Source organism: Pimephales promelas, chromosome 11, assembly GCF_988280905.1.
Source record: "Pimephales promelas chromosome 11, fPimPro1.hap1.1, whole genome shotgun sequence".
Taxonomy (NCBI): domain Eukaryota; kingdom Metazoa; phylum Chordata; class Actinopteri; order Cypriniformes; family Leuciscidae; genus Pimephales; species Pimephales promelas.
The window spans coordinates 17,141,768-17,165,019 of NC_142779.1; the positions used below are offsets into that span (position 1 = coordinate 17,141,768).

General features: G+C 36.8%; 1 protein-coding gene across 6 annotated transcripts in view; it reads right to left on the reverse strand.

Moving 5' to 3' along the window:
* Nucleotides 1-22,139, reverse strand: part of wdfy4 (WDFY family member 4) — a 46,121-nt gene extending 23,982 nt beyond the window's left edge. The window contains exons 1-36 of one of the 6 annotated variants that reach the window (XM_089117113.1): nucleotides 21,808-22,133; nucleotides 20,621-20,857; nucleotides 19,454-19,565; nucleotides 18,960-19,066; nucleotides 18,221-18,373; nucleotides 17,761-17,950; nucleotides 17,023-17,212; nucleotides 16,072-16,232; nucleotides 14,744-15,205; nucleotides 14,552-14,650; nucleotides 13,576-13,766; nucleotides 11,515-12,122; nucleotides 11,214-11,304; nucleotides 10,779-10,993; nucleotides 10,596-10,678; nucleotides 10,222-10,441; nucleotides 9,942-10,018; nucleotides 9,461-9,673; nucleotides 9,192-9,370; nucleotides 8,005-8,236; nucleotides 7,778-7,929; nucleotides 7,582-7,693; nucleotides 7,273-7,463; nucleotides 7,037-7,189; nucleotides 4,980-5,050; nucleotides 4,646-4,807; nucleotides 4,422-4,513; nucleotides 4,209-4,299; nucleotides 3,900-4,102; nucleotides 3,622-3,788; nucleotides 3,338-3,457; nucleotides 2,885-3,046; nucleotides 2,578-2,757; nucleotides 1,570-1,696; nucleotides 1,249-1,400; nucleotides 918-1,156 (exon numbers count right to left, since the gene is read on the reverse strand). In XM_089117113.1, the coding sequence (XP_088973239.1) occupies nucleotides 918-1,156; nucleotides 1,249-1,400; nucleotides 1,570-1,696; nucleotides 2,578-2,757; nucleotides 2,885-3,046; nucleotides 3,338-3,457; nucleotides 3,622-3,788; nucleotides 3,900-4,102; nucleotides 4,209-4,299; nucleotides 4,422-4,513; nucleotides 4,646-4,807; nucleotides 4,980-5,050; nucleotides 7,037-7,189; nucleotides 7,273-7,463; nucleotides 7,582-7,693; nucleotides 7,778-7,929; nucleotides 8,005-8,236; nucleotides 9,192-9,370; nucleotides 9,461-9,673; nucleotides 9,942-10,018; nucleotides 10,222-10,441; nucleotides 10,596-10,678; nucleotides 10,779-10,993; nucleotides 11,214-11,304; nucleotides 11,515-12,122; nucleotides 13,576-13,766; nucleotides 14,552-14,650; nucleotides 14,744-15,205; nucleotides 16,072-16,232; nucleotides 17,023-17,212; nucleotides 17,761-17,950; nucleotides 18,221-18,373; nucleotides 18,960-19,066; nucleotides 19,454-19,565; nucleotides 20,621-20,857; nucleotides 21,808-21,828 (6,215 nt within the window). In that variant the 5' untranslated portion in view covers nucleotides 21,829-22,133. Of the gene's footprint in view, nucleotides 1-917; nucleotides 1,157-1,248; nucleotides 1,401-1,569; nucleotides 1,697-2,577; nucleotides 2,758-2,884; nucleotides 3,047-3,337; nucleotides 3,458-3,621; nucleotides 3,789-3,899; nucleotides 4,103-4,208; nucleotides 4,300-4,421; nucleotides 4,514-4,645; nucleotides 4,808-4,979; nucleotides 5,051-7,036; nucleotides 7,190-7,272; nucleotides 7,464-7,581; nucleotides 7,694-7,777; nucleotides 7,930-8,004; nucleotides 8,237-9,191; nucleotides 9,371-9,460; nucleotides 9,674-9,941; nucleotides 10,019-10,221; nucleotides 10,442-10,595; nucleotides 10,679-10,778; nucleotides 10,994-11,213; nucleotides 11,305-11,514; nucleotides 12,123-13,575; nucleotides 13,767-14,551; nucleotides 14,654-14,743; nucleotides 15,206-16,071; nucleotides 16,233-17,022; nucleotides 17,213-17,760; nucleotides 17,951-18,220; nucleotides 18,374-18,959; nucleotides 19,067-19,453; nucleotides 19,566-20,620; nucleotides 20,858-21,807 lie in introns of all 6 variants that reach the window. The other 5 variants (XM_089117115.1, XM_089117112.1, XM_089117116.1 and 2 more) reach the window with 5 other exon arrangements.
* Between the last annotated feature and the right edge of the window lie 1,113 nt (nucleotides 22,140-23,252).

The following is a 23,252-nucleotide window of genomic DNA, read 5'->3' on the forward strand; positions in this document are numbered from 1 at the left end:
ATAAAGTCGTTATTTTGTTTGTTTTTTCGCACAAAAAGTATTCTCGTCACTTGATAAACTTATAGTTGAGTCACTTGGGATATTTAAACATTTTCTTCATTGACTTTCTGGGCCGTCAAGAGCCAGTCTCTTAGGCAGCCAATGTGGTAGTGAGACAGCTCTCAAATTTCATCAAAAATATCTTCATTTGTGTTCCGAAGATGAACGAAGGTCTTACGGGGTTGGTACAGTATGTGGGTGAGTAATTAATGACTTAATTTTCATTTTTGGGTGAACTAACCCTTTAAATACTGTATTAGCTGTGGTTATGTTATATATTTTAAAAGGAGATTTTGCAACCCTGTTATCAAAATATTGAAAAGCATAGTTTATCTAATGTCAAAATACCTGGTTTATTAATCTGTATTTATTTATTACAATACCAAAAGCAATGATTATGGATTACGAGTGATTGTGGTCTCTAAATAAAGACTTCTGAAGATTTCTCTCGAAGGACAAATATTTTTGTGCTTTTTCTTTAACAATAAACATAAATAATAATAATAATAATATATAATAATGCCAGAATGGATCACAGAGTTGCAGATTTAGCCTAAATGAACCTGTCACTCAGTTGGCAGTTTGGGATCAAACACTGTTTCATACTTATTTATACTGAATGTGCCAGATAAAGACATGATGGCCGAAACTTTGCGCTTTCCATCAAACGTAGTTTGGAGCTGTCATTTGCAGTGTGTGGACATGCTTCTTTTTTACCATAGTAGTTATTTATAACCTTATATTTTCCATAAATACAAGAACAATCACCAAAAATAGTAAGAAATTATGAAAATAGAATGAGATGTGGAATTTTCACCTTTTAATACAAATTAGTGGAAATAAGTGACTATTTTATTATCACTAACAATGAAACCCACCTGCCAGAGCGTATAAGGATGAGGCAGTGCATAAGACAGTTGATGAAGTGGACATTGGCATTGTACGTTGCCATGATGACATTCCAGTGCTGCTGCAAAACCTGAAGTGTTTGAATAAGGAGTTCCTGCTCAGCTTGAGTCTGTCTGGACCGAGAGAGGAAGTAGAGCAGGGCCCGGTTCAAGCTTTTATACAGTATGCTGACCGTTATCTCCCGATGACCTGGACCTCTCTCCAGTGCCTGATCATGTCAGTACAAACATCCAGCGGAAATTACAGGTTTGTCTAGGCTTAACACAATAATACGGTATAAGTAAAATCAGATAAACTCACCACTTCTATCTGTTCAACCATGAAGACCAAGAGGTTCTCCGGTTCCACCACAAACACGCCAGAGTAGAGTTTTTCCACTAGCTTTTTACTGAAGAATGCCACATTCTCAACCAAAACGGTAGCTTTTCCTTCCTGCTTGGACTTGGATGGATCTTAGGAGAATTGAGTGGGGACTGTTAGCGGTGTACAAGCACCCTTAAAACCTTACTTATTATTATTTTTTTTATATATATATAATTTCATCCTTAAAGATGGAAAACATTTCTGACAATCAACAAATTCAGTAAAAGCATTTTTATATAGTGTCTGATATATTTGTACCATCTCTGGCTACATGTGTAGACTGGCCCTCTTCCTGTCCTGTCATGTGGATGATGTCCATCATAAACTCCAGGAGTTCAGTCTGAAAGCTTTGCCTCTGCTCTTGACAAACACCATCTGGGGAAAACTAAAAACAAAGCCTTCAGAATGTTGAAATTATGGATCCACTAGTCACGAGGGCACTACTGGCTACACTGTATAAACCGTAGTTATCGTCCTCTAGTGAGCAGTTATGTGCATCTCATCATCAAAACTGAGCAAAGAGTGGCACCTTATGGAGGAAAGATATTATACACAGCATCAGATGCTACTTTAACAGCACAGATGTGATTCCTGCATTACAAAAGTAGCATATTGTATTATTAAATGCATGTAATAATATAATTTATATCATTTTTACATAAAATAATAAATAAATAAATAAATAAATAAATAAATACATACATACAATCAACATACATACATGCATATATATAATCTCAAATAAATAAATAATAATACATACATTCTTATTACATTTATAATTTATTTTTTAAAAATTCTAACAATGCTAATTAGTAGTAATTGTCATCAACCTCAATTTTATATTTCTAGAATTTATACATTTTATAGATGATTTATAAATATATAGTTGTGTAAAAAAAAAAAACTATAGGGCTGGGCAATAATTAATCGCATCTAAAACAAAAATTTGTTTACTCATAATATATGTGTGTGTGTACTGTGTATAATTATTTTCTATATATAAATATACACATATGCATGCATATATTTAAGAAAAATGTGCATGTGTATACTGTATATATATTTATACATAAAATAGTTATATATAATATAAATTAACAAATACTTTTTTCATAAATATATAGATGCATATGTACATACAAAAGTACACACACATATGTTAAGTAAACACAAACTGTTATTTTGGATGTGATTAACTCACTATTAATCATTGTCCAGCACTAAAAAGTAGTTTGATTTAATAAATGTCAATATTTCCCTCACCTCTAACAGTTGTATTAAAGGATGAAGGCCGTCTTTGGCAGGGATGTTAATGAGGCTGTCCATCAAGAGGATGCGGATGAAGTCACACACCTGTTTCCTGCCTGGGTGGGACGGGCGAAGCAAGGGGGGCTCCCCCAACACATCGCCACTTTCTTTGACACCCTGGGCACCTGTAGTGTTCTGTACGCGAAAATGAGAAGAAGAATATCACTTCTGTAAACTGCTTGCCTATGGGGCAATAAAATGTATCTTGGGTATATTTTTAGGTTGCACAGAAAATGAACGGTACAGTCCCCAAAAGTCTAACCTCAGGGGTTTCAAAGGGGAAAACAGCACTGGCCAGAGAACTGAGGAAATCAGGGGAGGTCCAGAGAGGATCTTGAGGAAACAAACTGTTCACCAGGCAGAGGAACTGCATCACACTACCTGGGTAATGGACTTCCCAGCCATCTGCACTTTCTGTAACAGGCTTATTAGAGAAATGGAAATACACAACATGAGACAAACTTGATTTACTGGTATTGCCTATGCAATGGATTACGCAACCTGTTTGCATTCATGCAAACTGCCACTCAGAAAATATGTTATGTAATAGTACATCCAGCAGACATGCAACTGTCTATTTTATTGTAGTACAGCCTTTTTGAACACTAGGTGGTAAAAAACCTCATTTCATATGTAGGAACTGCTATCCTATGCTGTGACATGTCCATGTCTTGTTATCTTATGCCAATAAATTGAGCAATTTAGACACACTTACCTTAGTAATGATAATCTTAATCAACTCTAAAAGGACACAAGCTGCATCTCCACATAGTTGAAAGCGCTCAGATCCACTGCAGCTGTCAATCAAACTCTGAAGCATCACATCAATATCAACCTGCCATCCAAAGGACAAAGCACAAGTTTAAATCTTCCAAAAATTCATTATAATCATGAAAGACATCAAATAAACAGATAGGAGAGTAGGTCATTTAACTATCACAAATAAATATACATGCCAATAAAATATATTTTGTCACAATTAGGCAATGTGAGCACTACCTGTCCAGCAGGAACCTGGAAATCAGCTTTTCCTATAAGCAGTGCAGCTAGAGCTCCATAAATTTGAGGCAGGTGGATATGGCAGACAAGAAGCTTCTGCAGGACTTCAAACCCTGGGCAGATACAGCTCAAACATTCAAACGACCATGAGCGAGACTTCAAATTATCTAAAGGAAAACGGCAAAATCAAAAATACAAATATTTTATAACTTTTTTTTAATATTCACACGCAACCACATTAATGGACACTTTTGAAATTCCATCAAGAAATACAGTACCTGTAATACTGGTAGGAATATCCATGGTTTCCACTAAAGTTCCTGGTGACACACCTTCTCTAAACTTGCTCAGGATGTTTGGATACGACAGAAAGTGAGTAAGCAATGTAAGAACCAGCAGCACTGTGCTAGTGTGGATGTGGCCCTGTAAGAAGAGGAGGAACCAATCGGACCCCAGTGCGAAGAACACCTCTTCCTTGTTACTGCCATTTGAGAAACATTTGAGAACGTATTTAGAATTCAAGATATGCGTCAATGGGATCACGTAAACAAGGATAACGAGAGCAAGGGTTGCTAAACTCGACTCACATGCTAGAAGTGTTTGGGATGATTATGGAAGACAGCATTGAGAGCAACTGGTTCCTGATCCAAACTGATCTCCCAGGAGTCTGACTCCACCCTAGAGCCACAAAGAGTTTACAGAGCATGAGTGAGTGAGCTTCATTCAGAAGTCAAGATTTTGGAGTAGAGTACAAATTTAAAATCATGAACACAGTGAATGTTTATTGCAAAGATTTGTACCTTGTGATTGATCATCAAAATCCAAATCAGAGAAAGTGCTTTTCTCGTTCAAAGTAGGAGGCAAAAGACTATGAACTAAGAAGAGTCCAAGCCTGATTGAACAAACAAAAATGTCAAGATATCACACTGAGTGACTTTTTTAGGACTTTTTTTTCAGCTTACTTTTTTTAAGCTGAAACAAATGATCCAATTTAAACTGAGCCTGTAAAAATTAACAGACATGCCTCTTGATGTCTGTGGTGTTGAAATGTTTCTCGAGGAGGGATTTGATGATGGTACAGATGACTGACACCTTCCTGCGGGTGACACTGGGATCATGCAGGAGGATCAGGAGTTTGCTCATCATGTTGAGTATGTGCATGACTTCAGCATTCTTTTGACTCCCACTGGAAACAAATTCACCATCAGACACACGTATCCACAGCAAACAGCATGTTTTCAGTAACAAGGTTTATGCATGATTGGAAAACAGGAAGTGGGCCATGCGTTTCACATCACTTTATGCTGAAAACTAAACATGAACTCACAACTTCTTGACATCAGCAGCCAACAACATACCTTGACTTCAGGATATCAGCAAAATGATTTAAAACACAAATGTCAAGATTTTCTGGAGCATTCTGCCACACCTACAGACACAATTTGAAAGAAACGTATTGTCATTCAAGACAAAACAGCAACTTTTTGCTTAAATCATAATACGTTTGCAATTTCAAGTTTTGCAAAACAACAGAGCTGCTAAGCTTGTTGTCCTTAAACAAAGAGAATTATTATTTGAGTCATGGGTTCCCTCTAAATTCTCCTATGGGTTTTTAGAGTGGTAATAATTGTAACATTGCTTGATGAGAGATTTCCACTTTTTGCTCTAGTCTACAACATTAATTATGCACACTTGCACTTCTCAAATCTGACTTTTGTAATTGCTATGCGCTTTAAAAATATATACTACCATTAAAAAGTTTGGGGTCAGCAAGATTAAGTTGTTGTTTTTTAAATAAATATATATTTTTAATCAGCAAGGATGCTTTAAATTGATCAAAAGTGACAATAAAGACATTTATAATGTGACAAATATTTGTATAATTGTTTCTACAAAAAAAATAGCATCACAGCTGTTTTTTGAGCAGCAAATCAGCCTATTAGAATGAATATATTTTTTACCAAATAAATGCACCCTTGGTGAGCCCAAGATACTTTCAAAAACATTTTACAGACTCAAAAAAATTTTTAAATGGTGGTGTACACTGCCAAAAAGTTGCTAAATAAGGATGTTGTACATAAGAGCACATCATTAATCAAGCATGCACACTTGCATCCTTGTTTTGCATGCAGAAAGTAGTGTTATTTTTACACTTACAGAAAACCACACGAATTTCACATGTGCAAAAATACATGTGGCCACATGTGAAAGACACGTGAAACACATACTTTGCACATGGGACACGTGGTTTTGGAACAGTTTCCATGTGAAATCCATGGGCCAGTTGTTCAAAACATTTAATCTGGATCAAAATGATCCGGATTTCGAAATCCCATTTTTTCCTATCCAGGATCAGGTAATCCGTCTTACTTTTATGCCGGTTTTTCAAAGTAACATTGGACTGGATCACCCTGATCCAGATATACCTTTTTCAAGATTACCAAATCCAGATTACCAGTGCTCTAAATGGGACAACATATCACAATGTGGGCTACCAGCTATGTAAAGAACAGGTAGAAGAGCCAACATGGGGTCACTGTAAGTGTTTCTTATTTTAAGACAAAACACAAATGGGGACAAGATATTTTTTATTTTATTTTTACTTTACTATACTGAATAGCTTAATTGTTAGCCTATGTCTACTTTATCACTGTTACAAGGGTTACACAAGTCAAATGCAAAATATAAATAAAAGTACAGTATATACTAAATGATACAAATGTATTATTTGACCAATTTGAAAGTTTTACTACATTTTCTTACTGAAATCCACCTTGAAACCCTACCCCCTGTTGGGATCAGGATAATCCTGTTTTTTTTTTTTTTTTTGGATCAAAGTTATCCAAATCCCAGTTTTTGAACAACACAAACTGAAGGTTTGATCCAGATTAAAACTAGGATTGGATTCCCTGATCTAATCTGATTTCAGATTCCTTCTTTCCCTTTTGAACAACCCATTTTCAAGATTTGATCCAATCCGATAACCAAAATCCGATCAGCTTACCTTTGAACAACTGGCCACATGTGATCACATATGGAAAACATGCTAGCCTCATGTATTAAATAACTGAAAAAACAACCCAGAAACACATAAAATAAACCAGTCAGCGCATTCGTCCAGCAGCTAGCTACTTTCTAGCTAGCTCTAAAAAGTGAATTTCTATGTGTCATCTCTTTAGACAGGCTGTGGTTTACACTCTTATTTAAAGAACCTTATCACTAAATATAGACCAAGCCATAACCATCTTTTTATAGAGACAGCAAGTAAGCCTTCGGGGTTAGTCTACAAATTGACGTCATGACTGAACAGCTCTATTAAAATTCATTTAAAGTCATTCAGAAAGCTACTGCATTCAACAAAACAGATAATATTGTAGCTGTGAAGAAACATACAGCACACCAATCTAAAACATACCTCAAAGTCACAGAGGACATCCTGGAAAGCGCTGATGTTTGGGATACGAGTAGTGACAATGCCCAGATCCATTGTGCCCACTATAGACAGAATGAGCTGAAAAATCCTGAAGCTGATCAGCTGAGACTTCATCTTCAGCAGGAAGGACAAGAGCTGACAATACAAAACAAATCAAATCTGCAGTTTGGATTTGTAATACTGTAAAGTCTAAACTTGCTTTTAATCGACAGCACTACCTTGTAGCCATTAGTACGCCTCATCTCCTGCTCCATCACAGGATTTGTCTCTAAAACCGAGAGCAGAACTTTGACAGCAGCATACAAGGATCCATCATCTGAGGCCATCGCCACCAAACTCAGAATGGCAGAAGGGCCACCAATATACTGGAAGCTACTAGCAGCACTGAATGACTTGAATGTCCTTACACCTGGAAATAAAAGAGTAAAATCTGTCTCAAATCAGAAGTTTACTACACAAACACATGCTGCGGTCTTGTCTTACAGTAAGCACTTTAGAGCAGTAGCTAGTGGGCTTGTGCTTTTTACCAAAACAACCAACCAGGGCTGCCCCAATCGTCCGGGCAGTTCCACTGAGGTGCTTGCTGATATTATGAGCCAGGAAGACAGGAGTAGAGTTATCACGTGATGTAATCCCCATCTGTGATCAAAATAATAGAAGAATCAATCATGATTTAATCACCCAAATAATGAATTAATTCATTAAAAAGGAAAATAAAAGCACCTCTTTGGCTATAAGGCGACAGTCCACCTCATTGTACTGGTCTCTAATATTTACTACTGTTGTCATGGTGGAAACCGCTGTGTTTATGGCAAAGGAAATCCTCTCTGGGGAGACCATCCTAATTTGGGACATTGCATCATCTGTCTCACCTCCTATTAAACATATAGTGAATACAGAGTCCCATAAAATTCGGAACTATTTTTGGACAAAGAAGCAAACTTTCTCACCTTGAACATTGAGAGCAAGGTAGTTGCCCATGTATTTTGTGCCTTGCCCATAAATAGTCTCCACCTGATCAGAACTCAAAACTTCCTCGAACAAGTATGTAGGACCGACACGCCAGACCAGAGCTGCATGCTGTTTCCATAAAGATGGAGTTCCAATAATCCCACACACGTCAATGACTGCAGAGGGATCCATTGAGATGGACTGACCGGGAAACGGCTGAATGTACTTAATCTGCAAAAAAAAAAAAAAAAAGAGCGTTTTAACAACATGTTACAGTAGCATTGCGGCTACTTACATGGCAAACACAACGTAAACATTCATTTTAGCAGAAGCTTTTATCCTAAGTGACAAACTGCATTTGGCGAAGGGTATATATTTCTTCAGGTTATGCATTGCCTGAGAATTGAACCTATGACCTTGGCATTGCTAGATCCATTCTCCACTGTTTGGGCTACAGTAGTTCATTATAGGAACAGGTTACCCCAAAAATTACAATTCTGACATAATTTACTCATTCCGTTCCAAAGTTTGGGGTCAGAAAGATTTTTTTAATAAATTAATATTTTTGTTCTGCAAGGACGCATAAGTGTCAGTATATCGACCTAAATGTCACAAAAGATTTCTATTTCAAATAAATGCTGTTCTTTTAAATTGTATAATAATCAAAGAATACTGAAAATAAATGTAATACAATTCCCTCATTTTTTTTTCACAACTGTTCCCATTTGAGCATGAAATCATTAAATTCGAATGATTTCTGAAGGATCATGTGACACTGAAGACAGGAATAATGATGCTGAAAATTCAGTTTTCCCATTACAGGAATATATTAAATGTTGAAATATATTAATATAGTAAATGGATATTTTAAATTGTAATAATATTTCAAAATATTAATATTTTACTGTATTTTTGATAAAATAAATTCAGCCTTATTAAACATAAGAGACTTTCAAAAAAGTTTTTTTTTATTATTATTATTATTTTTTAATCTAACCAACCCAAAACTTTTGAACGGTAATGTGTCACAACACATTCAACTATCTTTTTTTTTTTTTTTTTTTTTAAATATCCTTCATATAACAAAACAAACAAGTCAAACATTCATTCAATTTTTAAAAAAATCACTATTTGTGTTCAACAGGAGAAACTATTCTTTGAAGAAAAATAAACTCCCTGCACCAACCTTTGCTGATCCGATTGGTGCTGCATTCAGATAAACAGTGACTAAACATCTCTTCTTGATTTCTTTGGCCATAACCACACAAAGTTGGTGCCACTGGCCTGGTATCAGCTGTTTGGAACAATTAAACCGCACTGAGGACGGCAGCGCGCTGGAAGTCTGCACCTCTGGCTCCATCATGTCTATAGAGTCAAATAAAAACTGTAAATAAGACATGGCTACACTAGTAGAAAAAAAGTGCACATTAAAAGTAATCTCAAGTGAGATTTCACCTAAGAACTGATATGCTTCCTCCTCAGTGGAGATTACCAAGTAGCCTTCAGAGATACTGACAGATAGGCAGCTGAACTGCTGCTCAGCACGAGACATGTGGCGCACTACCGTGAGCAGGCGCACAGGGTGGGATTCAAAAGCCGTGCTGAACCTACAAATCATAAACCAGCAGGAGAAAGACAGGCCGGCTGAAGGAGGGAACCCTCTGCAGTCTGTGGAAATAAACAAAAGGATATAAAAGAAGAACCGGACATGCATCGCGCCTTCATGTATTTTATAAAAGTGTCTGGTAAATGGGATCTTTCTGAAGCCGATAAATCCATTTGGAACCAACCTTTTTTTAGTTTATTAGTATAATAGATTTTCATACCAAAAGAGTTTTAGTTGTACTTGTACATGTCTCATGTGATTTTAGATGGGGTATTTATTTGAATCTCTTATTATTTTTATGCAACAATGTAATTCTTTAGTATTTCTTACCAGTGCCAAAGCCTCCAGTGGAGATAAAGTCTGCACTGACACCTTTCACTGTGGCAAGGGATGGCAGGAACAAACACCTGTAGAGACAAAACAGTTTTTTTTTTTTTTTTTTTTTGTCATTTAGCAGCATAAATAATTCTAGATTAATATATCAGTAGTTTTACTTCCACTGACATCTTGCGTTTGGCAATGATATGGTAATTAATTTAAATAATTTGAACTCCTCCTATTTCTCCCTTTAGAAATGACAATCACTGCCTTCAAGGACACAAACACTTACCCATAGCCACTGTCTGTCATGTCAAACTCCACAAAAGAAGGGGAAATGGAGATTTTGTGTGGCTGAAAGGACCTTGGTGATGTAATGGAGACGAGACTTATGATTCTATGAAAAGGAACTGCCATCCCACTGTCTGAAGAGGTTTTCAGTAGACTGAAACTTCTTTTCATCGCTTTTTTCAAGGATTTCCTATTATCCTCTTCAGAGTCTTTTGTCTGGTCTGCGCAATACATAAAAAAGTGTAAGGATCAATACAGTCTCTTTTCAAACAATAGATTTAACAATAAGATCAAATGCTTTTTCTTTTTCTTTTTTTTTCGTGAAACAGGAAGTAATCCAACAAGGAAGTCTGAAAAGGCTAGGAGGAACTGTACTTGTGCTGTTGGCCTCTTCAAAGGAAACAGAGAGCACGTTTTCTCCACTACACATCAGAGGATCCCCAAGACACAAGAACTGCCTAAGATAATAGCATACAAAATATGTATTTTTATCCTATTGTTTATTTAATGTTTTTCATGAGGAGGGCATGAGCATGTTAAATGCAAACATATGCTGACCTCAGGCACTTGTGATCCATGGACTGAGAGGCGAGTTTCTCAAGGATCCGAACTATGGGCAGCTGGAGTGAATGGGAATTGTCGATGAGGATATGTTTGCAGTGAGTCAGTAGTGTGGACACCAGACCAAACTCACACATGATCTGCCTGTTTCTCTCTGACTTCACCAGACTCTGTACATGATGAGCCACAGCCAGCTGCAGCTCTTCAGACAACTATAGGACAAAATGTAAGCCAATATTGTAAACTTTCCTATTTGTTGGTCATATATTCAAATGTCAAAGACAATTTGTACATTGAAATGCATTTGGTTGAGGCTCAGGCATTCAACAGTAGTGCAATATAAACAATTCAATACAATTTACAAGAAAAAAAAATCTTGCCTTTTAGTCAATACAACAAATATGTCCGAGGTGTGATTGTGGTTTTACTTACACAAGGGTCACTGGGACAGTAAATACTGGGCAGGAGAGTCATGATCAGCTTAACAGCTCCAGGATGAAGAATGGTGAGGTCAGAGTAAACCCTGAATAAACAATGACATGTTTATCAATCATAGACAGACAAACAAAGCACAGATGAAATTGTCCCAGTATTGATTTACTGACTAACAGCAAATCTATGGAAAATTACTGTAATGCTGTACAGCCATTTTATGTTTTTTTATCATTTAAAACAGCTATCTTACATTAATAATATATCTAATCATAGATAAAAGTTGATTGAGAGTACCTACCTCCCAGAATCGGTTGATACTAAAGACAAACTTGCGGCCTCAGTGCGATTCAACAACTCCTCCTCATTGGATGGCTCCCTTATCCTCTGACCGGAGACTGTGATCTGACTCTCACCAGCATGATTATTCTCCTGCAAGCCAGTGCATGGATCTGCAGCCAAGCTCACACCAGTAGCAAACTGCTCCAGGAATCCCAGCAGCTTGACACAGTCTCCTAAAGGTGGTGGCAACTGGGGCTCTGGCCTCTCCACTGCTTCCACAAACTCCTGGAAACTCCTGAAGTCGGAGCTGTTTTTGTCTGTTTCCACAGGGACCCCTCTCTGAAAACAACCTAGCTGCAGCAAAGCTTCACCCAGCCTCTCGCAGACTCCTGTTGTGTGAAAAAAGTGTCCGTTGACCGGGTGCACGTGCACCGCAAGCGCGATGGTGTGCAGGGTGAGGAGAAGCAGCTCAACAAGGCTCTGGCGACTCAGTGAGGCCCACATTCCCGTTGGGGCTTCCAGCAGGGATCCTTCCATGTCCACCACAATGGAAAGCAGGCCGTTAAAGCCTCCAGCAGTGCGGAAGGCGTTCCAACTGGTTGGGTTCTCCAGAACTTTCATAATAGACTATGAAAAGGCAAGATGCAAGGGATTCACTACATTAGACAAAATTCAGATTCAGATGCTTGGGGTCAGTATGATTTTTAATGTTTTTTTTAATGATTTTTAAATGTTTTTTGAAAAAGCCTCTTATGTTGCTCACCAAAACTGAATTTATTATCATAAATACAGTAAAACAGTAATATTGTGAAATTTTACTATTTATTTTATTTTATTATGGTAAAGCAGTGGTCTTTACTGTCACATGATCCTTCAGCAATCATTGTAATATGCTGATTTGGTGCTCAAGTCAACATTTCTTAATATTATCAATGTTAAAACCAGGTGTGCTACTAAATATTTTTGAGGAAACTGTGATATGTATATGCAGGATTCTTTGGCGATATATTCTCAAATATATTGCGTTCCCCCAAAGTTTCTCGGGGGACACAAAACTTTTGCAAATAAACAAACAATTTTAAATAGATTTTTTTCTCCAATTTCATCATGTTTTTCCAACACCATGACCATTTAGGCCTCCCTATAGTACAGACGTTAATCTTTAGCAAATTGTATTATTAATCATCAATATAATTGGAATTAGTTACAAGGTTTTACTACGTCTACCTAGAATTGTTCAAAATATCTGTTCGAAAATAATGCATCACTACAAAAAGTGAAACGGGAGCGGTCTCATGTTTCAAAGAGCCTAGCACAAAATGGATTAGCCCTTATTCAATCTACCATGCTAATACATCAAAGAGCTAATGTGTCATAAAATGAAGCCCAAACCTAATTAGCACCAATAGAAGTAATCAGAATGGCTTTGACACATTTCACAGAGTGGTCGGGGTGAATCCAATTGTCAGCAGCCTTAACCCAGTTACACTTTAATGGTCTGCAGGTTAGTATTCCTGAGCTTGAATCTAAAAAATGGACATGTACAGTAACTGAATAACATAGTAATACATAATTGGATTTCTCTCACATTCTCTGATCTGATATTGCTCATAATTTTGTGTGTGTCGCACCACAAGGCTGCAGGCTTAATCGAATGAAGCTTGAGTTAACAGCTAACTGTATATTAGCAAATCAATCTGAATTTGGCTATAATGGAATCAGGCTCCCAAAAGCTGATATAATAAATTCACCGGCTCATTATGCTTTAAACATGTTATAATTTGTTAGAATTAAGAATGGAAGCTACATTTACAGACAGTTACAGGCTACCTGAACTCACAGTTTAGTTTTAGTAGGTGGTCCGAGGGGCCATCTCTATTATAATCCCATCACAAATTGTGGAATAACAAATTGTGGCTTGTGTTTCAATATTTGTACATGGCTCCATGCATAATAAATAATACTAAAAAAAGCAAAACTGCCCAAACCAGGAAGACAAAAATATTCATGGAGGTGCATAATGGTCTTTACAGTATGTATATGTGACTGATGAAATTAAAAGCAGCAATTGAGTGAATACCTGTAAAAGATCCTGTTTGAGTCTGACTTCACTCTCAGTGGAGGAGCAGATGGCTCCGATGGCGGTGCTCATGTATTCCTCTGGATTCACCTCCGAAAGCTGCTCCAGGATACACAGAGCAGGACTGCGGAAATGCTCAATATCCAGAAAGATCTTCACATAGGGAATCATCCCCAAGTCCCTGATGAACACTATTAAAGGGATAGATTCCACAATAGTTTCAATTTTTATATTTTTAGGTCAGATCGTTCGTCATGTCTCTCAGTCATATAATGAAGGTCTATGGTCACCACCTCAAAGAGCATGCACAGAGAAGTCCAAATTAAACATGATTTAATGACTCATAAATGTAAGTACACACTGATGGCCTAAGACACGAAACGAGCGGTTTGTGTGAGAAAACTAACAGAATTTATATATAGTTTTTACCTCTTGTAACCACAGCCACAAAGTGCCCACACCCTCAGATCACTTGGACGTGGCTGTGGTTACAAGAGGTAAAAACAATATAAATACTGTTCGTTTTCTCACACATGTCTTAGGCCATCAATGTGTACTTACATTTCCAAGTTATTAAATCATGTTTAATTTGGACTTCTCTGTGCATGCTCTTTGAGGTGGTGACCATAGACCTGCATTATTTGACTGAGAGATACGAACGGTCTGACCTAAATAGGAAACAAAAACACCTACATCTTGGATGCCCTTGACGTAAGCTAAAACATACCAAAAATTCATTTCAAAGTGAACTATCCCTTTAAAGCCAAGAGACTGATCAGACGCCATGACTTGTGACTTGATGTACTGTCCTTCAGATGAACTCCTTACTTCAAATATTACTTGTGCTCAAATACAGAGATTGTTTCCTCCATAAAGGATATTTATTTTTGCAAATTTTTGTAATTCTTAACAATATTTAATTTGCATTTTATTTTATTGCAATTATTTAATTATTAAGAAAATGACTTCAACCAACCAGTGTTCCTGACTGACTGCAAGGCCAGGGCTGAAACCACATTCAAAATATTTGCGGTCAACTTCCTCTCATAGTTGTCAGCCTTCTCCTCATCCTCACCTGCTGTCGATAAATAAAACCTCAGATCAGGATCAGAACAAACTGTCTTGTTTTCACAATTCATAGTACAGAGGAAACCCCCGAAGGACTCACCAGCAACGCCTGCCTTTCTGATTATCTTCGCCCTTCTTTTAAGCTCAAACAACAGTTGCTCCATCAGTCCTCCATCGCTCAGGACTTCAGACAGCAATCCGCTGTGCATGATGAGTCTGTAGAAGCAGTCCAGAGCTGCAACGTTGAAGGCCTCCGAACATCCCTGCTTCAGCACAGTTTGAACCTTCTTGAGGGTCTCGTGTGGGATGTAGGAGAGCTGGAAGATGACGGTCTCAAACAGTTCGAAGAAAATGAGGTGAACAGGTGGCGATTTCTGCCACACACACTCAGCCAGCTGAGCCAGGGTCTGAAGAGTCCACTCCAGCAGGAAGAAGTTAGCCTTTTCCCAAGACCAGATCATCTGGATGGTGCGCAGGATTTGGCTGCAGATCACTGTGTTGTCTGAGCGCAAGAAGGAGGACTGGATGATTTTGAAGGCTGTGAGGTTTTTTACTGGCGAACCTGAAAATATGACAGTGAGGTGCTTAGAAAATGAGAAGGAAAAGAGGCAAATGGTCGAGTGTTTAATTAAAATCTTTCTAGGCAAAAAACGGACTGTCAATTTTTTGTTTTTATAAAAGAATAAGAAAAAAAAAAATATATATATATATATATATATATATATATATATATATATATATAAGTGACCATAAAATACACCCAGATAAAATAAAATAAAACTGATTTGAGATGCAATTACTTGACTGGACAAAAAGTCTTTTGCATCATGTTTGAGTAGTACGACTTTGTAGACTACACATTACATACACAATTTGTAACGCTATTCCTAAAAGTACATTGTGAGAGAACAACAATATTGATGACATTATGAACAACTAAGAGCTCACGCAAATGAGAAACTGCATCAGTACTGAGTTATTCACACTTGTTATTCGCACTTATTCATGCAGGCTGAAACTGTGTTATATGGCACGCATTAAAGAGATCAAACCACATTTAGAACTATATCAACATTCAAATGCATCAACATATGAGAAAAGACTGATTGGTGAATATATGTGGCGAATAAATATAGCTGCAGAGAGTAATAAGATAGTGTTTCACCCATAATTAAAATCACATCAAAGCCAAATGAAATAAAGCTTAAAAAAGGAGCTGTTTTTCTCTCTCAGGAGTGAGGTGCTCTGGTGGTGATGAATGGGGAATTGCTGTATGGATGAAGAGAATGGATGCAGGGTGGCTTAACCAGGTTAGTGAGGAGAGCTACACTTCATCATCTTGGACATAATTGCCTTTTCTGTGGCGTTACTATGAGGTGGCGCAGCAGAGATGCAGAGTGGCACTCACTGTCTGTCATGGCGGCTTACCGTTAGTCAGGGTGGGGTCAAACCTAAAGCCAGGTGGTTGGGGGTTGTTCACACATATGGCTACCTTCAGCTCAGCCTTGCCAAAAAGCGTAAATGATGCGATGAGGCCTAGAAGGTCTTGAGCGGCTAGAAGGTGCTCATCTGTTACTTCCTCCTCACAGCTGCAGAAGGTAAAAATAAATCATTCTCTAGTCCAGTATGGCATGTTTACACTATGTTTGCAACAGCTCAAAGAAAAAAAATATAGTAAAATACAGTATGAATGGTATTTTGTATTATTTTTTTGGTCACTTTGGTCAAAGGTACACTAAAGTTCACTAAAAGTTGTGTGTCAGTATGATTTTGTTTAATATAAAATTCATATTTTCATTCAGCAAAAAAAAGCATTGTATTAATCAGAAATTCAGACATTTATACTGTATAAAGTCTCATTTTCGAAGCATTCTTACAGTATGTGCACAGAAATGTAGCAAAAATTTCTGTGGGATTAAATGTAGATGCTCGCACACAGGTTTTACGTATAAATACGTGTGTAAGCATGCTTGGTGAATGAGAACTATTGTTCATTGAGGGCGGTTTGTCCTGTAGTGACCCTTGCTGTGAGGAAGCGCAGACACACAGCGAGTTAGAGAGAGCTGGCATGTTCAGTAATATGATTGAGTTCAATTTACTGCTGATCTCATTACGAGCTCTTTAATTATTGAATTCTGCGGCATTCAAAAAGAAACTTGCAGGAGGAAGGAGATGAGAATGAGGTGAAGAAAGAGAGCTACTGAAAAAAATGGAAAGTACCTAAGAATGCATTAAGCAAATGCATTTTCTCAAGGTGGTGGTCTACCTAATTTTTTTAAAGCTTCGAGACTTTTAGTCTTCAGCTGTGTCTTTCATATGTGCACAGTGACCAACTCCAATTATATTGATGACTTTTCCCAACAAAACTCATGAATTTACCGTAACAAGATGGCCTGAAAGATGCCATAGCCGTCGTTGTTCTCAAACTCTTCAAAAAGAGCAGGGTTGACTGGATAAGAGTCCTTCACAAAGCTGAAAACACTCACAGCCACCCCAGCTAGAACATGACCAGGGACGTCCTCGCTGATCTTTTGCATGTTCTGGATGCAGATCTTCATGCAGTTACTAGCTAAAGGAAACAAAACACTATAAATAAGTGTAATAGAATTAAATAATTACCTGGGGTATATACTAACAACCCAAGAACTAATTTTCCCTAAGTCAGTCTGTGGATTTGTCCTTATTATTACTGGCTCCAAGATAGGAGATAAGATCTAACTTGGATTATGTTCAATATAATATCCTAGACCCAGGGCCACTAAAAAGGGGGTCAAGCTTTTGTATAGAGCCCAAGATTTTCTAACTGTGACCTACTGTACCGAAGATCTCCAGCTAAACCCCAAATGTTATGTAATCATACATCTGGGACAACTATGTCATTCAATTTAGCATCATGTGAAAGTAAATCAACATCAGTCATCTGACGATGTGCTTATATTCTCTTTCCATATTTAGCCAACATACACTCATTTTGTTGATAAACGTAGATACTACGTAGATATTAAAGTAGAATATTACATCAATGCACTAAATTTGAATCATTTATTATGAAAAATACTAACTAATGCCTTCAGTTGGCCGAAGAATGTGCTGGGGCTTGTGTGTGTGATTGTTGACCTTGCAGTGCAGATACAGTGTTGCGAGCTTGTGCAGCAGACACTGCTCGGAGCACACGGGACGCCTGCCGTCTCCATGAGGGGCTGCACTGATCCCACAGAAGGGTGAGAGAGATCATCACACTTGAAAGCTCCTGGGTCTCCAGCAGAACCTCCACAAAACACACATGCCTGCAGAGCTGTAACATCACCTGAGCAGAGATGAAGTAATGAAAAGTTATATTAGTTTGACACAAATGCATCAGATATGTATGAAAAATTTCTAATTGATCATTCACAGTAAGATTGAATGGACATAATAATTTTTTGCCAGTTTTCAAACAATAATAATACTAAAAAAGATAGCTTTCTGAAATTGGATGTGCTTATGAAGATAGAGTATCCCATTTTGATACACAAGATGAGCACCTGTAGCGTAATTGCTTTACAACATCAAATAAAGCATATCAAAATGTAAAAACCTGAATAAGAGTCTCCTGAAAAGAGCATTTTACTTCCACTTCGTCATTCTTCTGAGGGTCAAAGCTCTCTTTTCTGGGAGGCAAAGCTACAAACAGGTACAGGCACTTGACTAATGCAGCAGGAAGACCTGTCTTGATCATAACACCAACCTCCTGTCAAAGAACACATCAGCTTCCTGTCAAAACATGACTAGACAGGACGGTGACAGAACTAGGCATCTGAACACTGACTTAGGAAAAAATTAAAAAGATGACAAGCTGAATTGAACAAATTTTTGTCTCAGCAATCTCGTGATTTACATATTTTTTATTATTGTAAAAAAAATATGACGGTGCTTTACAATAAGGTTTCATCGGTTAACATTAGTTAATATATTGAGTAACATGAACAATACATGTATTTATTAATCTTTGTTAATGTCGGATGATAAAAATAGTCATTCATTGTTTGTTTGTTAAATCACAGTGCATTAACTAATGTTAATGATGTATTAGTAAATGATGATATTCACAATAACTAAGATTAATAAATGCTATTATAAGTATTGTTTATACTTAGTTCATATTAACTAAAGAAGTTAACTAATATAACCTTATTGTAAAGTGTTACCTAAAATACATCAAATGCAACAGAATTGAACTATATCTTAAAAAAGTGTAGGTATTGGCAAAACACTAGCAAAATAATTATGAAACTGATTGCATAAACAAATATATCAGTTTTCATATTACTACTTACAGTGTCTCTGTTAGACAAAAGAGATATTGATTTGAGCAGAAGCCATCCTTGGTTGCTTTTGACCTCTGACCTCTGAAACAACTGCTCCAATTCATACCGGGCTTCCTCTATTTTAAACAAAGCCATAAAAGCAACAGAAAGCACAATTAAAGCCATTTGATCTTACTATATATTAGCACACAACATTTAAGAGAGGTTTTAGGTTCTTTACACACAGACAAATCATTTTTTAATGATGCTTTTTAATGATTTTTAATGATGATATTAAATATAGGAAAGAAGAATTGAAAATAAATGCACACGAACAATAGCCAAATGGTCAACATTCATTTTGTTGCATGTTTGTGAAATAAAGAAGTGGGCTACTTCCCTTTGAACACAAACAGAATCTGTGTTTTCTTTGTATTTGCCCTTTAGTGACTTCACTAATGCCACTTTTATCACTTTGCAACTTTATTAATATACTACATTTACATACATGCTATTTTAGGTACCTGCAGGCTTTTCTGCCACTCTCTGCTTTATATGACAGACAAGAGCTTCTCCAACCTGCAGCGCCAGGCCCTGGAGATCCAGATCATCAAGGACACTGCCGCTCTCTGAGACCTTATGAAGAGTTAGTGGAAAGATTGTTCATGCTCATATTTAAACACAAACAAAATAATTATAAATAGGTTTGAAATGTTCATAAATCTCACAAAGGTAATCATGTTAATAGTAAATCGATAGCATAATCAGCACTCATCACAAGGCGAAAACATCTTCATAAAAACATTTTCATTTCCCGAAGCTGAGTGAACATTTCACCAAACATTCCCGACTTCAATCCCTACTTCTGTGTGACTTTTCAAGCGGATGTGGTACCTCACTCCTTACTCTATGGTTGGTTAAATCCCAGTAAGAATGCATGAGTGGTAAGTCAAACGTGTGTAAACCTCCACACATGCACCAGCACAGCCTGTGAGTGTGACTACATCTCAGTATAGGTCATGAGTGTTTGTCAATGCAGCCACATACCAGATCATTGATGGAATTTAAACGGGAAATGCAAGATTTTAGCTTAATCGATGTCAGCATAAAGCAAAGTGCTTCTGTCAAAGGAATGCAAATTTTATTCAATCACTGACTGAAGATTAAATCCAAAAGACTTTTATAACAACCCAAATATTATACACCTTTCATAATATTAGCTGCTCATATTATGAAAAGTGTATAATATTTGGGTTCTTATAAAAGTCTTTTGAATTTAATCTTTTCAGTCAAATGTTTCAACACACCAAATTTGACTTGGATTGCTTTTATTATTAATTATATGAATTATGACTTTTTTTAAGTAATTAATACTTTTATTAACCATATGCGAATTAAAAAAGTGATAGAAAAGATAGTAAAGTGATTGAACATTCTCTTCATGAAACAATATTAAGCAGCACAACTGTATTCTGAAGAATTTATGCAACACTATAAATGTATAATTCTATAAATGTAATAAATATAATTAGCATTACAGGACACGTCTCTCTCTCTCTCTCTCTCTCTCATACATATTAAAAGCTATTTAAATTATTTTTGTGAATAATTTTAATAGCTGTGTCCAAGATTTTTGACTGCCAGTTTATGGAAATCAGTTCTCCTTCCTTCCTCTCACTGATTTTCTGTACCTGGATGAACAGAAGCAGTAGTCGGCTGAGCTCTTGGTCTGTTTGTTCTGGTGACCGTTGGCCCAACTGAGTTAGCTGATCTCTCAGAATCATAACTAGATCCTCCTCTGCTTTCAGGTCCCCATTTGTCTCACTGTTAATTTGGGTAGTTTTCAGTTCTGTGCTCTCTGAACTCTCCCCTGAAGCACTAAGTTCCCCGTTCTCCTTACTGATTTTGTCCATTTCTCCACCCGGCTCCTATAAAAAAAAAGAAAAAGAATGAAAAAAAAGGTGATGAATGAAAGGTTACAAAACACTCTGATATTAGATTTGCTATTCTCTTAAAACATTTCCTGAATCAGCTTTCTCAATTAAGTGACTAACAAGGAAGTTATTGCACAAATAACTGCTTCTCTGATTTTTAGATTTTTTTTCTGTTGCTATATGTTGTTACTTAAATTTTACATCTCTAGGGAATTTTAGGTGAAACATGATCTGAGACAACATTATAAAGGAAGCATAAAAAGGAACATAATGTATTATCGATGCCTAAAATATAAAAAGGAACTCAAGTCTCTAGAGCCATAAAACATTATTTTTTCTAAGAAGATATCACAAAAAAATAGTACAGTATAAACATTGAAGCTGAAGCATATAAAAATATTAATTTAAAGGCAACTGCATTACGTTGGAGGGCTTTCCTGCAACTTAATCAGTTGTTTGCACGTTAATATGATCTTGTGATGTCAAGTCGTGAGCTTGTTTTGCTACAGGGAAGACAATTCACATTCCAGGAGCAATGACATGTTTGCACTGCACATTCCCACCAGTTTATTCACTCTGTGGCTAAATACAGCACATGAATGCCATCTCGTTAATCCAAAGCCTTGAATGTGGTATATAATATTCTCTTGCTGAAATGTTTAAATCTGCCACAATAAAATCTATCTGAATAAAAATAAACTAGTTTGCGGACAAACAAATTAGGCTAATAAAGCTTGACTGCTTTTGGTCACCTTTATCTTGCTGTCTTCCAGCAAGTTGAACCGCCAAGCAAAATAACCAGTTTGAATACACTTCAGTGAGACAAGTACATGACAACCACAGCTGTTAACATTAATCTCTGTAAGATAAAAGAATTAACCTCTAAAACTAATATGAACCCCAAGCGAAACTCCAGTTCAGTCAGACTGTAACCCGACACATACCTGTTGTTTGGTAGGTGGCATCTCAAGTCTTTGATAATTAAGGCTTGTGTACGTAGATTTATGGCTGGACAGAAGGCTTTCCTCTGGGTTCCCATATCACAACATTCAGTGAGTGAGTGGCCAGCTGAAACATGCCTCCTAATCCATGAACTTTGCACAATATGAAACTCTGACATCAGCTGCGCCTGGTCATGTGCCTCACTTCCTAGTGAAAAAAAGCAGAAGAAACACTATCTTGCGCATCTGTGTTTTCCACATTTGAATAGCCTCATAGCATACTTTGAAGAAGACTACAGTGAAGGAATCGGGCTGATTTTCCTTATTTTGTTCAAAAAGTGAGATATAAAATCGACCAATCAAAAGTGAATTTGAGGGCACGTAAATAGTATCTGCCCTCTGGTGCTTAAAGTTAAAAAAAGAAAGATCACTAAGCGCTTTAAGATACAGTAGATGTTGAGCAATAGTGACATCGTGTGGTGATTTAAGATATCTCACAAATATTACACTGACTTTGCAAGAATGAAACGTTCTTACCTATTGTTCAAAAACAAAAATATAGACTATAGTTCTAATAAAAGAAAAATTAAAATCGTACGGCTTTATCTGGTATATTAATCTCATATGTTTAGACAACTGTAACAAACTGATGGAGTGGATGAGTCAAATAACTGTTAGATGTGTGTTGTTGTTGTTTTTTTTTTTTTTTTTTTTGGTTGAGCTGATGAAACACTTAACAGCTAGATTTTAAACACCGACTGAACGCAACATGTCTCTTCACGTTTGGGCATGATCAGTCGTCGTGTATCAAATGACATTCATATTACAGGCCTTGTCCTCCCAGGCATTATACATTCTCAAATTGCCAAAAGTGTCGCTAGCACTTGAATCCTTATTTTGATTAGGTTTGAGTTCTTGGTTGGTTTAGTTAGACACAAAAACATAGTAAAAATCTAAATTCCCTCCCCACACACAAACTGTCAGACAAAAATAGATCTTCAGATATGTAGATATACCATACGCAGGAACCACATTTGACCGCTCAGTGAGGCAACAAGTCAGCTGCCAAAGTTTTTTGCACGCAATGATGGTCTCTGGTTTTCACGGTGCATTGAAGGACTTTTTGAGTGGCTAACGTTTCAGTGCAGTGGAAGCATTGTGCGACTGAGAAGCCCTACAATAACCGACAATAACAGACTAACGTTACCTGATGATCAGTTGAGTAGTATGTCATAGTGAGTGAGTCAGTTAGTGAGTTGATTAATTGAGACGTAACATTAGCCTATTTAAAAATGAAAAGAAAAGAAAATTGTTGTAATGGGCGAGGTTTAGCATCTCGGACGGTGTCTGAAATTATTATTTTATTTATTTCCTCTTGCTTAATTAATATTTATTTCTTTTCTTAATTAAAAAATGAATGTTAATGTTTTTAAAATATATTGACAGCA